A 21,443-nucleotide genomic window follows, 5' to 3' on the forward strand; every position below is an offset into this window, starting at 1 on the left:
TGAAAGAACTCAGTATATTTGGAAATAATGAGTAAGAGTGAGTAGGAAAGTATGGCTGGAGTTTTAAGTATGTAGGGAAGAGTCAGTGGCAAGATGGCTAGAAGAGCAGATTGAGACCAGACTGTGAAGGAATAAATATGTCTGCAGGTTAAGGAATTTTGCTTTGTCCTAGTAATAGTGGGTCAGCAACACTTTTTAAGTAAAGAAGTAACATGGTAAAATTTGAATCTTAGAACAGTAAACTCTTGTCACAATGTAGAAGATAACTTGGAGGAGAAAAAATAGAGAGATTTTTGTCCTAAGATTCTAAAATTTGGGACTTCCGATTCATATCCTAAATTTATTTAATGATTCCTATTATATTCCCTTTCATACTACTGAACTAATTCTCTTAGCTTGTCTACATGTAGTGTTGTCTCTCTGTCTTTTGTTGAGTTAGTTGCTTTTTTTCTGGGCATTTCTTAAGGTCTGGTGACCTGTCACACACAGTATTTAGGTGTCAGAAGGATATACCAGTGCTTTCTGATTGATTTTAAATGCCCTTTTCAGTGATGTCTTACATTTTGCCAGACTTTTTATTTGATGAATTTGTTTTGTGAATTGATTCCTATGAGGCAACCATAAGTTCTATGGATTGGATGAGCTTCGTTTTCTAGACTTTTAATTTACAGGGAGGAAAATCTTTTTATGGTATTCAGGCATTTATTTTGTCAGGCACTGTGCATGGTTCTACAAATTTAAAGATAAATAAAGACTGTCTTTGCCTTCAAGAAATTCACAGTATAGTAGAAGAAGTCAGATAATTTTTTTAAATGACGTAAGTGTTTATCTAGTGCATAGTCGAGGCCAAAGGAAGGCGCTGCTATTTTTGCGCGCTAACAAGAAGAATCAGAAAATCTTCTTCCCTTTCAAGTTTTATAAAAGTGTAATTCCCAACTCTTTTTGCAGCATTTGAAAACATAAAATAACAAGAAGGTACAAGTCTGTAATCTCCTTTAGGCTTCAGTTTAATTTAAGCCATGTCCTCTTAATCACTTTCTCATAATGCATTAGTTATTCTTAACAGTCCAAGAGTTTGTAGACGTTTCTTTTTCTTTGCGAATTCTCCCAAAGATCTGGTCTGTTAAACCATGGCAGTCCAAAATGGCTTGTCTGTAAATAACATTTTTAATTTAAACATGTTAATCCCATACAATGACATCTCAGTTTCTGCTTTGCTGTTAAGGAAGATAAGTCTTTTTAAAAGAGCCTGGTGACTCAGAATGAATTTCTTGACCTGCATTTCTTAGTAGCTACTTTGCCTTTAGCATCTTTTCTGCTTGAGGAGTTGATAAAAGCTTGTCCTAGTTTCTCCAACCTGTTTTGTAGCAATAATTCAGCCTGAATTGTTTCTTTCTTTATTGTTTCCTACAAGTTTAAAACCATTTAGTACATTTATGTTTGCTTTTCTGTAGTTTTCAATTCCAGGGAGGATTTTCTTCCCAATCAATCTCTTCATAGGTCCTTGGAAGAGCCAAAGATGTATATTAATTTTCTATTTATAATTAGGAATTATGATCTGATAAGTTGACATCTCAACATATCCTCTCTCGTAGGTGTTTCCTCAATTGTTTTGAATCTGCTGTTTCCATTCTTTATGTTGTAATACTTTAATATTCATGCCCCCTCTATGTTTTGGTCAATTTCATATCACCTGTTTATTTTCAGGATTGTGGAGTTGTCTTCTGATTTACTGGATGATTATTTGCTTAGATAAAATTTTCAGAAATACATTACGATAATTTAAGAACTTGAAAAGCCCATCTAAATTGAAGGCTGACTTTTTTTTTTCTTTTCTTAACATGCAACGGGGTCACAAAAATACACTTGGCTTTAATAACGCTTGTGTATTTCCACTCTTCTTAAGACTTATGTTTTGTATGTTTCACTGAAAATTTTCCTCCACCACTGATGTGTTGCCAAAATCTATTATCATGTAATCTATGGTAGCAGAGAAATCTAAAAGTAGTGGCAATTTCTTGGGAAAAACAAGGTCATCACTTCTGCTTAAGGAATATTTTAAAGATTTTGAAGCCACTAATTTATTTTCAGGTTATAATACATGTCTATTACAGAAAAATTTTGAGAATATGGGAAAGTATAAAGAAGAAAAGTACAAACGGTCAGTAATTCTACCACCAGTAAAAGGTTACCTGTTATTTCTATGGAACCTCAAAATTTCTTGAAGCCTTAGTCTAGCAACCACCTACCCTTTTCTAAGTCTTCTTCTTCAATAGACTGCTCAGGACATTAAGAATGGAAGACTGACTTTAAATATAAGGGTCCTTAGGATTTTTATGGAAGGGATGGAGCTGTAGGAAAAATCTACAAATCGCTCCAGAGATGACATCTTGTTCTTATTTAGCTTTCTTTGAGTCATTAACAGTCGGGCGCCACTGGTGCTGAAACTTGTCATTATTATAACCGCAAATGGGTTAATGCCCAAACAAAGTTATATTCTTGGGGCTGGTTCCCAGCTCCACCACACAGACCTCAGCAGCAGCACCCTCCAAGTCCCTGGACAATGCTTCACAAATAAGAGGATGTCAAATGTTCAGCCTAGACTCAAAATTTTCTTCTTTTATCTGGGAGCTACCAGTTGCTGGCAGGGCAGAGCAAAAGGAAAAATAAATAAATAAAAACCAAGCCAACAACCCCTAAAAAAAGAGACTGCGTGGTTTAGTGGTCAGACCACTAGCCTGGAGGTTGGGATAGTTGCGATCCAGTTCCAGCCCTCCCACTGATTGGCTGGTTGATGCTAGACAAGTCATTTTCATGATATGTTCTTCAGTTTTCCTATACTTAGACAAGGGAGAGATGTCTTAGAAAGTTCTTATGGACAAATAAAATGATCTGCAAATAGCTTCAGATTGCTTGAAAATAAAATGAAATCGTAATCCTTAATACTTAATTACTGTCCTATAACTTTATTAATAATATAGTAGTAATAAGCCACAGGTGTGAAAATAATGAAACTCCCATTAGGGCAGAGAAAGAAGGCAAATACTTTTTTTATCTAATTTGCATCAAATATCAAATCAGAAAATTCATTATCTCAAGATAATAAATACTGCTTTTACTTTGGATCTGTCCCTTTATCTTTATTGCATCCAAACTCAGAGTGACTCACAGGAGCCTAGAAATGAGACACATATACAATTTTAAGGGAAAGGGAGAATTAGGAGGTTTGAAGCTCCTGCTGTAGGAGGCTAAGAATAGACCACTTAGAATACAAAGAGAAGAACCTTCTCTTTCCTTTTCCTCCCAATGTAGGTGGTCCACTGGTTTCCCAGTCATTCCCTTTGATAGCAGGATTTTTGTTTTCACAAAACCTCACCTTGTTTTTTTTGGAGGGGGTGGGGCAGGGGGCTAGCTAAAAAAATGAGAACAGAATGACTTTTTCTAACAGGTTTAAACTGTGACAGTGCTACAGACCAATGCCCTGTGTTGGGAGTGGAGGGAAGCAAAAAGAGAACTATCTGGATCTCTGAGAATTTGAAAACCAATAAATGTTCTCCCCTCTTAAAGAAGCGAGCTTTTAGGCATATGAGGGAAAAAATCTAATAGGTGCTCTGGTTTGTGTACCATCTCCCCTTGAGAAGCGAAATGTCTAGGCAGGAAAAAAGAAAGACATTGGAAAGGGTACCAAATAAGTAAGGGATAGGATTGGAAGCAGGGACTAAAAGTAAAGAGGAATTTGAGAGAACGTCAATGAACTCTTGGAGAATTTAATGAGCACTTTCTGTGTGTCCAGCCTTATTAGCGGCAGAAAACACACATACATACCTGACCTCAAGGAACTGCCAAGATATACGCACGTGAAAGCACTTTGTAGCAACTAACGATAAGAAATAATAAAGAGCTAAAAATATAATATTAAGAGCTAATAACGTAATATTAAATGTTTATGGAAATTTAGGGATGACAGCCTGTGTGTTAGGACAACAGCTGTATAAAACAGGAATAGCTATGAAATTCAAAAACTGAAGATACGGAGGGCTGGCAATAATTCTTAGACACTGGGAAATATGACAGATTCGAATAAACTCTCCACCTCAAATTCCTCTAAAACCAACTCCTCAAAGAATGGGAATCCTAAAATGCCTCCACCGCTGGGAAGCGACCGTTCCCGGAACTGGTGTGGCCAGCTTGGCGTTGCAATACGGAGGCTGTTTGCGTGACACTCCCTCCGTCTCCCGCCTGTTCTCCCGCTGCGTGGGTGCCATGGCAACGGACAGAGAGCGCAACCTGGGTTCCGGAAGCTAGAGAGCTAAAGCTTGGAAGCTACCGGGGTCAAAGGATGCTGAGTCCGGAGCGCCTAGCCCTACCGGACTACGAGTATCTGGGTAGGAGCTTCCTTCAGCTTCGGGGAAGGAAAAAAGTGCAGACGAATTAGGCCGGGGTCTGAGAAGAGGCGGGGGCGGGGTCTGGGCGAGAATAGGTTGGGGTGGAATGGGGAGGGTCGAGGAGAGGGGCGCGTTCTAGGGCCTGATCTGTAAGGCCGAGCGAGGCAGAGAACTGCATCTGGGGGGTGGGGTGGGGGATATAAAGAATGTCTGAAGTGTATGGGCTAGAGCTCAGGCAATGTGAATTCTGTTCAAAGTGGGATAAATTGGAGTTGAAAATTCGCGGCCTTTTGGGGGTGTTATTGATATGGAGTAACCTTGGAACCTGAAGTGCCAAATCAGTCATTCATTCATTTTGTTATAGCGACAAGGAACATTTTTGAGCTTTTTTTTTATATTAGGCACTGTACTAAGCATTTTACATGCATTCTTTATTGAATCATCACAACAACCCTAGGAGGAAATACGGTGTTTTTTCTTCCATTTTGCAGACGGAGAAACTGAGACTGAAGAGGTAACTCACAAAAATGAGGCCACACATCTAAAAAATGTAGAGCTCGGATCAGAACCTAATTTGCCCACTCCAGAACTTGAGCTCTCGACCACTATGGCTATCGCTCTTTTTTGAGCACCTTCAGTTGTGTAAGGCATTTACTGGATAAAAAGAGGATGTGTGCACACAGATGTTTAAAAATTAAGACTTTATTTTCTAGAACAGTTTCAAGGTTACAGAAAATTGAGCAGGTAATTATACAGCATTCTTATATACTCCCTCTCCACCCCCACTCAGAGTTAGTACGTTAGTGTAGTACAATTTGTTAAAATTGATGAACTAGTATCAATACATTATTAACTAAGGTCCATAGTTTATATTATGGTTCATTCTTTGTGTTGTCAGTTTTGTGGATTTTAACAAAAGCATAATGTCAATGTATCTGCCATTATAGTATTAGGCAAAATGGTTTCACTGCCCTAAAAATCATCTGTAAGCCACCTATTCATCTTTACCCCTGAGCCTCAACCCTTGGCAACCATTAATCTTCTAAATGCCTTCAAAGTTTTACTTTTCCAGAATATCATATAGATGGAGTCCGACAGTATGTCACCTTTTATATATACTGTGAAAGAAGTGGCATCTTTCATTAAGCAATATGCATTTAGGTTTTCTTAGCTTGATTTTTTTTAATCACTGAATACTATTTAATTTATGGACATACCGTACACATTTTTAAATGAAAAAATGCTGGTTAAATTTTTTGAATTGGTAATATAGAAACTGGATTAAAAAATATTAAAACCTTTATAGTGAAAAGTCTCCTCCCATCCCTTTCCCACCATCTGCCAGTTCTTATCCATACTCAGCCCCTCACCAGTAAACATTATTACTAGTTTCCTGTGTTTCCTCCCAGAGTTTATTTTATTATATATATAAGGGAGAATACAGTGACTACTTTTTTTCATTTAATATATTTCAGTAATTTATCAGTAGAGAGGTTTCTCATTCTTTTTTACTTTTTAGCTGCATAGTATAAATAATTTAACCAATTCTCTATTGGTAGACAACAGTTGTTTTTAGCCTTTTGCTATTATTAAAAAATATTGTCTTGAATAACCTGCAGTTTTGTTCCTTTACTAGTATATCTGCAGGGATCAATTCCACAAAGTGGAATTGGCAGGTCAGGGGTATATGTACTTTAAATATTGATAGATATTACCAAATCGCCCTTCCTAGAGGTTGTACCATTTTATGCTGCCACTAGCAATGTAAGAGTATGCCCGTTTCTTCATAGTCTTCCCAACAGAATGTATTAAACTTTTGGATACTTTCAACTTGTTAAGTGACAGATAGTCTCAGGGTAGATTTAATATGCACTTTTTAATGAAGTTGAACATCTCTCATCAAGTTTAAGAGCTATTTCATTTTTCAAGAGATATATATTATGTGTATATATATAGTATAAAGAGAGGTGTGTGTGTGTGTGTGTTTAGAGAGAGATTAATTGACCACATCCATTAATCAGCCAAAAGGGCATAGTTATATGACAGATAAGTTTGCATCCAATGAATAATAATATTGATGTCTAGCAATACCTAGACTTTTGCTAAAGATTTTACATATTTTATCTTATTTATCCAGTACTCAATGAATCTATGATATATTTGAAAAGCCTAGACTGTTGTTCCTTTCTTTGGGTGTTTGCCATTTAAATTATGCATTTAAGTGTCTTAACTCACTGTCCTAATCATCATCTGGACATTTAGATTACCCTAAGCAGAGTCATACTATTTACTTACTTACTTACTTACTGGCTTCCTCATGGTTCATCAAAACATACAACTCTGCTGAAATGCATTTGTCTATAGTCGAGAACAACCCCTGCCCATTACAATTTGGTCTCTTTTAGAGGCATACAGTTTTTTAAGCAGTCACTCTCAATTTAATGACCATTTAAAACCACTCCCCATAGATTAATAAAATATTTCCTGATTTAAAAATTTAAATACCTGTGATTTGTTTTTCTTTTCATTCTTTCTTTTTTCTTAAAACAAAACAAAACAAAACAAAACACATCTGTAGGCCTAGAGAAGAAAATACATTTAGAGAAAAGAAAATTACAGAGACTGGAATGTTCTAAGCATTCAGTGAAGCAAAAGCCAAAGCTGAGTACCCCTTGGTAAGTGTGTCTGGGACCTCTTTTCAGTATTGTAGTGTAAATTACAGGGATACCTATTCAATGAATACCTATAGAGTTCCTTTTCTACCTGCTACCTTGGGCTTATATTTGCCCTTTCAGCTATTAGTGAAGAAAACAATCTTTCATCATGTTGGGTAAACTGATCTGTTCTTCCACTGACTTTGTGGATTAGGAACCTGTAATCACGGCCTGGAATGGTTTAGGGTCTTAAGATCATCATTACAGAATCATCTTAGTGATGATCATCTGTAATGATGATCTTAAGACCCTAAGATCTTCATGCTGCAGTCATCAGAATGTAGTGATAGAGATTGCGCTAATGCCCAGGCCTGAATAGAAAGATGAGAGTTTGGTAAGGAGATGAAATAAGTAAGTATCTCCTTGAAAGATTTCCAGCCTTATGAATACTTCTTGGAAGCTTCTGCCAGAGGCTGAGGTGTGTTTCTGTGTCTGATTGGGTGTGGAGAGCTCTCTAGAGCCCAAGGGCATCCTGTTCTGGTTCCAGGTGTACAAAACACAGCACCTACGTGCTGACCTGAGTATAAGCATGAAGGTGTAAAGTTTATTTTTTACTCCACCTAATTTGGTGAGGTACATGCTTTTACTTATGCTCCAAGTTGCCTCTTCTGTTTCCATGGAACTTGCTTATTTTCACTAAGGTTGGTAGTGAGTTGGCATAATAGATAACTCTAGGAAGTCAGAGATGGTCTTTCTCCTTTGGAGACTTTTAAAGGAATCACAATAAATTAGTTAGTTTTTTTTAAGCTGTAGTTATTGAGTACTTCATATATATTTAGCACTGTGCTTTATCTCATTTAATCTTCACAATCACTACACGAAGTAGGTATTATTATTAGTCCCACTTAGTAATTATTAATATCTCATTTTACAAATAAGAAACTGAGGCTTGGAAAGACTAATTGATTTGTGCAAAGTCACATAGGTGATACTGCATGGCAAAGCATGGATTCAATAGTCTACCAAGAAGATAAAAAGAAACCAAAACACCTATTACCTATTAGGTTGGAACGCTGAAGCAGTTCATTAGTTGCAAATAAGTTTCCTGAGAACAGGAATTGTGTCTTACTCACTTTGTATACCTACCCACCTTTTACAGCATAGACACCTAATACATATATGTTAAATCGAATATGAATAATCTGACTTTAGGGTAACCCAAATATAAGCAGCTAACAACAGCAGCTAAGATTTATTAAGCACTTACTATGTACCAGGTAACGTTTTACTTGTTTTACATATGTTAATGCATATTTATGCATAGTTTCAATTGTCTTCATTTCACAGATAAGGAAACTGCAGCACAGAGATATTAAAAAACTCGTTAGTAAATCATGGAGGCAGAATTCGAATCCAGCAGCCTGACTCCAGAGTCCACACTGTTAAACTCCATGCTGTAAATACCTGGAGCAACTCCAAAAATGAGGCTCTGGCTATTACATAGACCTATGCATGGATCCTGAAGTGAGTTCAGGTGGCTCCAAAGGCTTAATTTAACATTTCTGCCAGGAGGGGGCATCCTAGGAATCAGGATGGATCAAGAAATAGTAAAAGTCCAGTTTCCTCTTGCCACTGGACTCACTCATCTCTTAGAGGCAGGCAAGAGGAAGATAACTTCTAAAAATAAACCACTTGGCAGAGTTTTATTGACGGTAATCGATTTTAAGTAGCTGTGTGGCCTTGAAGAAGTTACTTAACCTCTCTGTGCCTTAGTTTCCTTATCTGCAAAATATGGATAATAATATAGTACTTACCTCATAGAGGTAAACTTTTAGAGCAGTGCCTGGCTGCTACATTGTGTCTATATTGTAAAAAGAGGGTGTACAAAGATGAGTAAGATATTTTTCCTTTTAGAGCACGTGGGTAGGTGCTCAATAAATACTAGCTGCTATTATTACTATACTTTTATAAAAATATGTTATACATATGTGGCAGCCATGAAAATGCACCTTTATGATCTACTGTGGGGAGGGGAGAGTGATTGACTCCCACCCTCAGCTTTGAATCCAACACCTTATTCACACTGAGATCACACTTCCCACAGGCTCCTCCCAGCCAATGACTGGGTGGCATAGAACCACTTCTGGGAGATGTGTGACTCTGATGGGGACTTTGGCTTGAGGAGTCCCACTGCACTGCGGTCTAATTTTCTCACTCTCTCTTTTTTATAAAAGTCAGCCCTGCTTTGTGGTCTTTCAGCTCTCCCAGCCTCCTCCAGCTTTCTCCCCATTTTATCCTATGGGCGTTTCCCACAGTATATCTTTTGCAAGTCTGATCCTGTCTTGGTGTCTGCTTCTCAGAGTACCTGGATTAAGACAACCAACAGTCACTGATATAGTCCCTTCCAGCCATGAGGTTAATACAATTTCTTCAAGCCTTGGCAAAGGCTGTGATATATGATTCTTTCCATGTGGAAGACTCTTAAGTGTTACTAACCTTATTTTTTTTTGTATTTGTTGATATGTACATGATATTTACTCTCTTACTGCCAGACTTTTTTTTTTTTTTTTGCTTTTGGATGAATCCTGATAAGCAAACTTATTTCGTTTGACTATAATTAGTGAACTTTCCAAATCCAACCGTATGCTAGGAAACACTGCTATTTATTGTAAATTAGCAGAAATAATCTTAGGACTTAAAAGCACTTGGGTTGTTACAGAAAGGAAATGAAATAAAATATTATAGATGTTACACTGACTTTCTAAATCTTTGGAAACTAGGTTTATAATATAAAAAATAGGTTACTTTAAAATAATTATGAACATACAAAATCATTCCTTCTTTCCTCCTCCCTTCCTTCCTTCCTTCCTTCCTTCCTTCCTTCCTTCCTTCCCTCTTTATATAATGCAAGGCATGAATATAAAGTATTCCTCCCCCCAGACAACTTAAGCCATAGAAAGGAGATTAGACATATTCAAAAATGACTGTAACACAAAGCGACAGTGTAATAAATGCCGTTAGGGAGTGAGTGAACTTTATGTATGCAGCTGTGTCCGTGCTTTCCCACTTTGGTCAGCAGCTTATCAGTCATGGCAGGGGCCTCAGTTCCCTAGGTGGCCCAGTTTTGGGATGTGCCCTTAGGAGTTGTTCCTGGAAGTTTAGCCTAGACTCCGTTTCTTCTGCCTTTTCATGGAGTCTGTAAGCTATTTAATAAATGTAATAAATATCCTTTTGTTGGGGGTGGGGGAAGAGCAAGTGAGTTTTAAAGGCACGTTGTTCTCGACTTTCACTCACCCTTATTTCTCCAAGGTAACTAAATTACAAATTATTTCAGTGTTATTCTAGGGTTTTAAAATAGTTCTGTATTATTTTGACCTTGCTTACCATTTATATATTTAAGTAATATTAAAATTTTTCCTCCAACTGCTATCCAAAAGTTGGGGATCACTTTTATTTGCACAAATACCATGTTTGCTAATTGAGTAATCTTAGGAAGCTGAGTAATAAAAGTTTTAAAAAGTAATAATAATGGATCAGAAAAGATAAAGGATCCATTAGCTTAACTGTAGTTCATCGTCCTTTGTTATATCCTTCTTAGCAGTTATCACAGTTATCTTGTTCATCTATTTGTGTATTATTGGTTTTTGTTTCTTACTAGAACTGAAGCCATAGGGCAGGCTTATTCTCTTAGTATCTCCAAAATCTAGCACAGTGCTTGGCCCAAGTTAAGTGCTCAATTATTAAATGAATGGTCTGCTTTAAATAGCAGAATAAATATTTTTTTAAATGAGAGAAAGGAATTCAGTTCAACACATAGTTATTGAATTCCTACCATGTGAGAGACACTAGACTTTTTTTTTCCTTTGCCTCTTTCCGTGGATGAAAAAAAGGATGACTGATTAAAATCTGCCCCGGATCCTTCTGGTTTTAAACGCTGATTATATCTAAGGTTAGTTTCTTGGTTAATACTCTAGTTTTTATGTTTTGGTTACACAACAGTAATATTTAATACATTTTTTAAAATGGCATTTGAAGAAGGAAGGAAATTTTATAAAATTTGGGGGCATCTCCATGAGATCCTGTCATTTAGTTGGGCAGAGTAATATGCTTTAATTAAGACTTGGAATTACTCTCATAAACTAACCCTTAGGTCCTCTGTGTTGGAATCACCCTCATACTACTTTCCTAGGGGCCTTTAGAAATAGCTCATTCTATGATTGGAATTTCAAGTCAAAACACATTTATCTGAGCAGAATTTTAATGATTTATCAAAGAGGGGAGGGATTTTCCCAAACATCTGAATTTACCAAATTACTGATCCCATCAGCTATGTTTTCTCTTAAGCACCTTTCTTTAAACAAAGCAATTACTGTTGAAATCATCAAATGTATTTTTCATAAAAGCTTTTGACTAAGTTTTGTTTGATTAGCCGGAATCCAGTAAAAGTAAATATTGTTAGAGAAGGTACTTTCAGAGCCCTTTCTTTTTAGTCATTGAATTAGCTTTTTAAAAGCAGTGTTCTTTGGAGAGAGTAAGAGCCTTTTTTTCCAGCTGTCCTATTGTGTAGCTCAAGGTCTTGCTAATACTATTATCTGGCCCTGAGATTACAGGTAATTGTGATAAAGCATAAGCTTTAGTTTCTGTAATCTCAGACAGAAATCTGTGCCCCAGGCCTTCATATCAGGTGTTTTTAAATGCAGACTCCCCTCACCTGGGATAGCCCCACCAGTCCCGAGTAAACAGTAAACAGAGGTATGTGGCAGGGATAGGGCTGTATTAGGGCCGTTGTCTTTTCTTTCTTTCTTTTTTTTAATCATATGGCAGAATCTTACATACAACATGTGCTAAATGGGAAAATTATGTATTTTAAAATAGGCATGTTTGAAACAATGACACTTTTGAATGTGACTAAAGGCCACATGTCTTCAGCTTTGCTTGTCAAATGGAGAGGCTGCCGGAACCACTCTGCTCCTTGGTTCTCATGCCCCAAAGTCCTGCAAATTGACATGTAAGTAGGCAACACACAAAGACGCTCAACCCCTTGTGAAAGTGAGTTTGGGCCCTTGGGCTGGCCTCCTTTTTCTCTGTGTGGAGTTCTTTCCAGCTTCGGTTCTTCTCTCCCATCTTAGCTTTTCAGAAAGGAGAGATTAAATGTGTCTGGTATTTCAGCATGTAAACTGCACAGGCAACATGAAGCTAGCACTCAGGCTACTGTTCAGCCTGTCATATGGAAGGAGTTGCCTCTCGGGGAGATTTTAACTGTGTATGTAGCCTCACAAATGCACATTCTGCCTGGGGGAAAATGCATAGAATAGGAGGCCTTATGCTGCCACTCAGGTCTCTTTGTGGAGGGCTACATAAGAAGCCCTTACTGGCATAGTCAACTCTTGGGTTTAATGAGTCATCTTTTTGTGTGATGCCTCCTTCAAAAAAAAAAAAAAAAAACCAGAAGGAAGAAGACCCTCATGCACTCTTCCCCAAGTGATTTGCTTTTACTGGCCCTGGAGCTTTGTCTAAGAGTTTTGTACAATCCTGATGACATCATTTACAATGCTAGTACACAGACAGTAAACAAAAAATAATTTAGCTTTCGGGCATCTAGACAAAACTTAAATGGTCCAATTTAGAGAAAGGATAATAAGCTTTATAAACAGTGAGCACATGAGCTTAAACAACAAGCATGACCCCAATCCTTTTTGGAATGTGACGCATTGAAGGATGGCTATAGAGAAAACTAGAGCTTGACGCTCTTGAATTATACGCAGTTCAGACTTGAGTCCCTGGTCTAGTGTTAATCTCAAGCAGGATGTTCTAGGTAGTGGATAAAATACAGGCTGCCATGTGAGTAATCATTAAGCTCCTTGAGCCATAGCATTTCACCTTTAAGAAAGGAAAAGGTAATATTGCCACCTACCTCACAGGAGTGTCAGAAGATAGAAAAGATAAACATGTGGAGCTCTTTATAAGGAAGGCGTTTTGTAAATAGATAATACTATTATTATTCTCCTTGATCAAATTTCCCCAACAAATGGAGTTGATAAAACTACCACACAGGGGGTTGAGAGGATGAATTAATATATGTCAAATATTTTAAACTATTTAATGAGACCTAAAATTGATCATCTTTCTTGATAGTCTATAAACCACCAGACATGTTTAGAAACATGATTAACTTATAAAGTCTTACATATGTAGTGCGGTCAATCTTTTGCCTTGTCTTCAAGGTTCAGCATGGTAGAGAATGGTGACTATATAATTAGAAGAAAATAGGTTAGGTCTTCAGAGAGAATGGCCCCGTCTTTTTTCTCTTCAAGGTTATGCCTACAAATAGCCTTTGGAGTCTTGCTAATCTTTTTTTGCCATGTCTAGGCATAGGCACTGTTTTGACCTTTGCTCTTCCAGTAAATATTTGTTTTTGATCTTATATTTCTAAAGAAGAAACAAACTTAAGGAAAAGAAGTGGTTGATTTGTCTCACATTGTGAACTTTTTCTTATCATATTTCCTATTAGTTAAGAGAAAAATAACTGTTGTTGAAGGACCTGACATTGGTTGCCTACCTGGAAAGTTTTTAAACTCAGCCAAGTAATAAAAATAGCTTTGGTGGTTATCTTTAGAGGAGAAGGGATACCAGAAAATGTTTTATATTTATAAATTACAAAATTATCACTGACATCTCTTCCTTTTCTGTCGGTATCTTCGTAAGATTTTAGGCAACAAAACGTGAGAAGACCCGTGAGGTAGGCACCAGGCTGATCCCCACTTTTCTGTGAGGAAACCAAGGTTTAGGTTCTGTAACTTGCCCAGGATCACTAAGCTAGTAGATGTGAGGGTAAAGCTTGAATGAAGTTTATCTGACTCTAAAGCATGTGTTAGCTGCTTTGCTTTCTTTTAGGTCCTGTTATTTCTAGAGGTCCTTTTTCCTATTCAGTTCAATAAGGAAAAAGTGTCAGAACTTAATATTTTAACAGAAATTTCTATAGAATAAGTGCTATATTCTCTAGATTCTTTGATATAATATAGAGAACATAATTTAAAATTTATTTTTTATTTTTTTAAATTTATTTTCTTTTTTTATTATTATTTATTATTATTTACGCCTACAGCACCTGGTCTTCCTAGGTGGTCTTCCATCTAAGTACTAACCAGGCCCAACCCTACTTTGCTTCCGAGATCAGACATCGGGCTTGTTCAGGGTGGCATGGCTGTAGACCATGGACCGTGGCTCCACTGGGGCGCGAACCCAGAACACTTCTGCATGTAAAGTAGACCTGCTAACCGCAATACTGTGGGACCACATCCAATTTAACATTTTCTTGATGACGTGGTTTTATTTTTTTAAACATTTATTATATTGTACTGTAGATACATTATGACATATACTAATGATAATGGATGTCAGGAAATGGAATGAGCTGCTGTTATAAGCCCCCAACCCCACTCGCCAATGCAGTGGTTCATACAAGAGAGAACTTTATTTCTCTCTAACTTAACCTACGTCCAGGATGTGGAAGGTAGGATCTGCTCTAGGAAGCCATCACAGGATTTCAGGCTAGCAGGGCAACCACGCCATTTGAAACACATGGTCTTTGAGGATGCCCCAGTTGTAGCCATTTCCAGTCAGCAGAAAGGAAAAAGAAAGTGATTCTAGGGCAAACATCTTTTAAGCAAGTAAGGCAGTCATTACCCGTGCTCACATTTCATAAGTGAGAACTTAATAAAAGGCCCCTGCTAATTGCAGAGGAGCCTGGGAATCAAAGTCCAGCCAGACAATCGTGTGTAAGAAAAGAAGCATAGATTTTGTAGTATGCAAAGAATGATCTGCCATACATAGTATGTACCATAGCGATGTCGTTCCCACTCAAGGTGAGGTGTGCTGTTGGTAGCTCCTTGTCCTTGTTCATAGGCAAAGGTATTTCATCCTTTTTCCCTGTTCTTTACTTTTCTGCCTTTTGTTACCATTGAGCTCGATTGCTCCCTTTTATTATTACTTTTTTTCCTTTCCTAACTCTATGTGTCCTGTCATTTCCCTTGTATCTCTTCTGTGTCCTTTGTGAACCTTTTCAACTAATCAGAATAATCCCTTTCTGCACTTGAATGAGTTCATATAATATTAGTATTTTAGTTATTTATAGTTGTTTTGGTTGCTGGGTGTTGGGGCTTACTTTGCTTCCATAAGTTTTTTTTTTTTTTTATTGGAAGTTAGAGACCCATTGTAGGAACCTAAATCTTCTCTCTAGAGAGCTAGTTTTATAATAAATATATTTATTTTCCTAGACTGAGAGTGATTGCTAAATCTTAAGAGATTTAGGAGAACAAGGAAAAGGTGGTGCCAGAGGAATTGGGAGAGGAGTGAGTTTTAAGATGGAGAGAATGTTCAGTGATATCAGTTGCCTCAGAGAGGTCAAATAAGAGAAGAGCTGCAAAGAAGGTTGTTCTGGCATTATGTGAGAAGTTTCAGTGGAATAGTGTGGCAGGATGCCATATTTTCTTGGAAGAGTGAAGGAGTTGAGACAATAGGTAGTCTAGATTTATTTCCAGAAATTTGGTTGATTGGAGAAGAAGAAGGAGAGGGAATGATAGCAAGAGTAGGGAGAGTTTGTTGTTTTTAATTTTTTAGATAGGAGGGTCTTGAATATGGTTATAAGCTAAAGGAAAGGGAGCCATTTTAGAAGGAGAGAGAGAAAATCCAGAAGAAGGAAAAGATGATTAGCTGATGGAATACGTTTTCAGAAGAGGCAGGAGATAATTCTGGGATCAAGGGCAGAGATATAAGATTGTTTTGGAGGTGAGAGGCATATTTATCTATTAGGCATTGTAGGCATTGTGCCTAAACTGTAATCTCTTCTGAGATCTTTAAAAATATTTGAGGACATGGTTCCATAGTGTAGCGGTTAGCACGTCTACTTTACACACAGAATGTCCTGGGTTCATGCCCCAGGAGCCACAGTCCATTATCTACGGCCATGCCACCCTGAACAAGTCCGATGTCTGATCTCAGAAGTTAAGCAGGGTTGGGACTGATTAGTACTTGGATGGGAGACCATCTAGGAAGACCAGGTGCTATAGGCATCAATAATAATAATAATAATAATAATAATAATAATAATAATAATAATAATAATAATATTTGAGATCTAAAAAAATATGTTGACCCTAAAATATGGATGTTTAATTATATGTTTATAAAACATAATATGATTTATTGTTATATTTATATTTATTGTTATATTTAATATGGACAAACATTATATTTGAAAGCAATTTATAGGTAAGATTTTTCTCAATTAGCAGAAATTCCCAAGTGAGAAATCAGGTCTTAAAATGATTCTACAAGGATATTACTCAGCAATAAAAAGAAGGAAATCCTGCTATTTGCAACAATGTGGATGGACTGTGAGGGCATTATGCTAAGTGAATAAGTCAGGCAGAGAAAGACAAGTACCATATGGTCTCACTAATATGTAGACTCTAAAAACAAAACAACCTCCTTACCACCACCACCACAAAAATCAGACTCAAAGATCCAGAGAACAGATTGGTGGTTGTCAGAGATGGGAGTAGGGGTCTGTGAAATGGGTGAAGGTGGGAAAAGGTACAAACGTTCAGTTATACCATAAATCCTGGGGATGTACACTGTGGTGACATCAGTTAATGTCACCACATCAGTTGGTGACAACAGTTAATAAATATACTGTATTGTATATTTGGAAGTTGTTAACAGAGTAGATCTTAAAAGTTCTCATCACAAGAGAAAAATTTTTGAAACTTTGCGTGTGGTGATGGATGTTAACTAGACTTATGTAGTGATCATTTTTCAGTATATACAAATATCAAATCATTACGCCGTACATCTGAAACTAATATAATATTATAGGTCAATTATATCTCAATAAAAAAGCAAACAATGAAAAACCCTGACTCTACAAGGAATAATTGTATTTTTTTAATTAAGTTTATTGGGGTAACATTGGTTAATAACAATTATATAATTTTTGGGTTTACATTATAATTTGACATCTACATATTCTATTGTGTGATTATCACCCAGAGTCCAGTTTCCTTCAGCTACCATATATTTGATCCCCTTTACCCACTTCGCCCTCCCACAGGAATAATTGCATTTGAACAACAGAAAAAGTAAGCATGGTGAAGGACAGAGTTAAGCTTAGAAATGGAGCTGAAAGTTGATGTTCTTTAGCTGACCATACCTTCTCAGTCTTTGAAGTAAGAATCAAAGTTATCTTTTTAGAGTTAGGGAAACAGAAGCAAAAGGCTTAGGAGAGCAAAGAAAGTTTGTATTAGTTGCTATGGGAAAGAAGATAGCTTGACAAGACACAAGTACAAGATTTTATAGCAGCATTAAGACAGTTGTGATAAGGATACATAAATAAATCCATTGAAAAAACCAACAAAAATTAGACATACATTTGACTACATAAATTTATAAAAGAAAAAAATACGAGAGTATTGCAAAATAATAATTAGATGAAACAATTGAAAAACTGTTTTAGGAAAGCAAGATGTCACAAATAATGAGTAAGGAGAGGGAAGATCCAAATAGCACAAAAATTGTTCGATGTTTATTTTTATTAGCTACAGAATTTTATCAGTCAAATAGATCTGTAAGAATTTTAACAAGACACAGCAGTACCATACCCCACAAACTTCTCACTTCTGAGTCCTATTCCTTAAACTGCTTTCAATTTTTTTCACCATTTCTTTTGATATTTTGCTGCGTATTTTTAACAACATACTTGAACTGCTCTTCTTGAGTTTTCAGTTTTAGATATTATCTAACGACTTCCTGTGACGGATTTATTGCTTGTATGCCCCCTAACTTCCCCTTCATCCTAGCCTTCTGATAAAATTATGATTTTTGGTTAAGTCAGTATTCAGTGTTTATTATGACTATGGAAATGGTATGTATATATTAGCTATGTAGATTACTATATTTTCTCTTTTTGCTTAGTTTTTTTTTTCTGTTTCCTGGAGTTAATAATTGCCTTGTCTTTTGTTTGGTTGGTTTTCTATGAATTTGTCTCTAATTTAAACTCTCCAACCAAAAGGTCAGTCTTCTCTCAGTTCATGTAAACACATTAGGTATTCCCTAAATTTCAATTTATTTTTTTCAAGATTACTCTCCTAGAGTACTGCTTCACTTAATTTGTCCTCCTGCTTTAATTCAGCCCAGTTGCTTTCTAAATCCTTTATCTTCATCATGGATGTTACTTGTCTTTCTCAAGTTCTATTCCATATTACCTGGAGCCTATGTTTTTCTTTTTCCTTATACTTAAAAAAAAAAAAATTAGATTACATTCTCCAGTAGTTTTCTGAGAAAGGATGCATGCAAAATAAAATTTGAGGGATCTTGTGCCTCTGAATATGTCTTTATACTACTCTTACACTTGATTGATAGTTTGTGTAGGTATAAAATTCTATGTTGCAAATAGTTTTCCCTTAGAATTTTAAAGACATTTCTCCCTTATCTTTTAGCTTTCCATATTGCTCTTGAAAAATCTAATGCCATTCTGATTTGTGATCTTTCACAAAGTAACCATTGGTGTGGATCTTCTTTGATTGTCTTAAGACTCTTTCAGTGTGGAAATTCATATTTTTTAGTTCTGAGAAGTTTTCTGGAATTATATGTTTGATATTTTCTTATGTCTGTCTCTGGAATTGTTACTCAGACATTGGACCTTATGAATTCATGCTCTAATTTTTTTATCTTTTGCTCTATTTTACATATTTTTTTATTGTACTTTCTGTGAATATCTTTAACCTTTCCAATCCTGTTGAATTCTTAAAATATCTACTACTATATTTAAAATTTGTATTCACTTTTTTTTTTTGTCTTGAATTCATGAATAGAAGATTTTACCTTGCCCTTCTGAGACTATTGTAGTATTTCTTTTCTTGTTTTGTTTTTGTTGTTTTTGTTGTTTTTGTTTGCTTGTGTATATGTCTCCTGCATTTTTTCTTTTTCTTTGAATTTCTTTTTTTATTTGTTATTTTTAATGTGTTTTTCATATAAGAAGCTTTCCTCAAGTTTTTGGATCTTTTGGATATCTGTTCAAGTACTGAGCAGGGAAGGGTATTACAGGTAAGTATGTAGATTTTAGTGTAATCATTCTGTTTTTAGTAGAGTAGCTCTACCTTCAACTGTTCTTGGTGTTCCTAAATTCAAAGTTCTAATGATTCAGCCTCTTAATAGAAAATAAACCTTTAATGTTATATCTGGATGGAGGAAGGGTAGTAACTTTGCTACACAAGGTTGGGGAGAGAATCTAGAAATAATAACTGCTTCTTATTGTAGACTTTTCACCCAACTGTATTATCTCAGGCTGCCACAACAAAAGATCACAGACTGTGTGACTCAAACAACAAAAATTATTTTCTCACAGCCCTGGAGGCTCAAGATCAAGGTCAAGCAAGTTTCTGGGGATGACTCTTTCCTTGGCTTGCAGACAGTTTCCTTCTTGCTGTGTGCTCATATGCTTTTCTTGGTGTGTACATGTGTTGAGAGGGATCTCTTCTAATACCTCCTTCTTATAAGGACACTAATCCTACTGGATTAGGGCTCCCACCCTTCTGACTTCATTTAACCTTAATTGTTTCCTTACTTTAAATACAGACTATGGGTTAGAGCTTCAACATATGAATTTGAGGAGGTACAGACATTGAGTCTATAACACCAACCTTCTGCTTTTACCTTTATTTATACTCATGCCTTCAGAGGTACTTGTACCTACAGTTTCTAAGTCTTTCTAGTATTATGTAAAAGGTGGGCTTGCTTCTTGTCATCTTTCCTTAATACAGACACTTAATTTTTTAGTGTCTTTTAGTCTACCATGATAGTTATTACGTGTTTGTCTAATTTCCATCTTCCACAATTTTCTTAATAACCCTTATCTGCTGCTATCTTTAACTCTTTGAGTCTGTATCTTCTTTTATTGAGACATAATTAACATACCATAGAAATTTATCCTTTTAAAGTATACGATTCAGTGATTTTTACTCTGTTCACAACGTTGTGCAACCACCAATTCCAGAACATTTTCATCAACCCAAAAAGAAAACCCATACCAATTAGCAGTCACTTCCACTTCCCCCTACACCCAACCCCTGGCAAGCACTAATCTACTCTCTGGACATTTCATGTAAATAGTTCTTTCTGTCAACAAGGGAATTGGTAAACTGTAGTATATTCAACAATGGAATATTATGCTGCAATGAGAATTAATGAACAGCTACTCACAGCTACATGGATGAACCTTTCAGTGAGATGGCAATGCAGGGCTGGGATCAATTCACTGTTAGAGATCTGGACTGGAGATCAATTCACCTTTTCTTGATGAATTGGATTATTTGAGCCATGTGAGTTTTCTCAGGAAAGATTTCTGCAATCAATTACAGAAATGTCTTATACTACCAACAGGTGAACTGGATAGAATCTTGCCCAGATTGTCCAAAGAGAAGTGGTCATTAGAGAGAAATTCTACTTCTTTGCTACCTCTTACTTCATGTACTGCCCCTCATTTGTTCATTTTCTTCTCAAGTGCAAAATGCAGGATCTGAGAAAGAAATGGTGCTGTCATCAGTTCTAAAATTGAACAGAATGTTTCCTCAGTTAGTAAATGGAAAATTAACTTTAAAATGTCTTTATGTAAGTTCTGCGAAATACCAAGACATTAATTTGTGGTCTACTTTGCAATCATGATATTCGTGTTTATGTCAATTAATTAGTATTAATCATGGTCATTTTCAACTTTCTAAATTTCTCTAAGAATTTTCCTAATTCTCTGATTCAGTGGAAATTATTCGTACTCATGAGATTAAAGTTCAAGGTTTTGCCCTACCACTTACAGGTTGTGTGACCTTGAGCAATTTCCTCACTTGTAAAATGGAGATATTTTATCTGACTCCCAGGTGGGTTGCAAGATTCCATGAGATAATATATGTGAAAGTTTTTAGTAAACTGTTGTTCAAGTTATGAAAGTGATTAAGACCTTACCCTGTTTACAGCAATAGTAAGCATTGAAGATAGCAATATATGTCTCTAGATGCTAGGATAGTGTCTAGAAACACTTTATGCACCTAGCATGCACCTGTCTCAATAAATAGGCCAGTGAGCATTCTGATTGGTACATTAGTTTGATCCTTTTATTTATACTGTTGGGAAAATACATAGATGCTTTACGTTAACATTTGGTTTGTCTGCATATCACAGAAAAAAACAAAAATAACATGGTTTTAAAAGTTAGAAGATTATTTCTCTTCTGTGGAAAAGAGATCTGAAGAGAGGCAACCCACAGCTGGTATGGTATTTTCTAAGATGTAATCAGGGACTCAGGCTTCTTTTTCCTACAGTATCCTAACCATAGAGTCTTTTACCTCATGACTCA

The 21,443-nt window shown here is 36.3% G+C and overlaps 1 protein-coding gene and 1 pseudogene across 2 annotated transcripts in view; one reads left to right on the plus strand and one right to left on the minus strand.

The window, feature by feature from the left end:
- The first annotated feature begins 4,231 nt into the window (after positions 1-4,231).
- CUNH11orf49 (chromosome unknown C11orf49 homolog) overlaps positions 4,232-21,443 on the plus strand; it is a 139,985-nt gene continuing 122,773 nt past the window's right edge. For both annotated transcript variants that reach the window (XM_011356937.1, XM_011356936.1), the window contains exon 1: positions 4,232-4,385. In XM_011356937.1, the coding sequence (XP_011355239.1) occupies positions 4,340-4,385 (46 nt within the window). In that variant the 5' untranslated portion in view covers positions 4,232-4,339. The remainder of the gene's footprint in view (positions 4,386-21,443) is intronic.
- LOC111737797 lies at positions 14,136-14,251 on the minus strand (annotated as a pseudogene).

Source organism: Pteropus vampyrus, unplaced genomic scaffold (assembly GCF_000151845.1).
Source record: "Pteropus vampyrus isolate Shadow unplaced genomic scaffold, Pvam_2.0 Scaffold31, whole genome shotgun sequence".
NCBI lineage: Eukaryota > Metazoa > Chordata > Mammalia > Chiroptera > Pteropodidae > Pteropus > Pteropus vampyrus.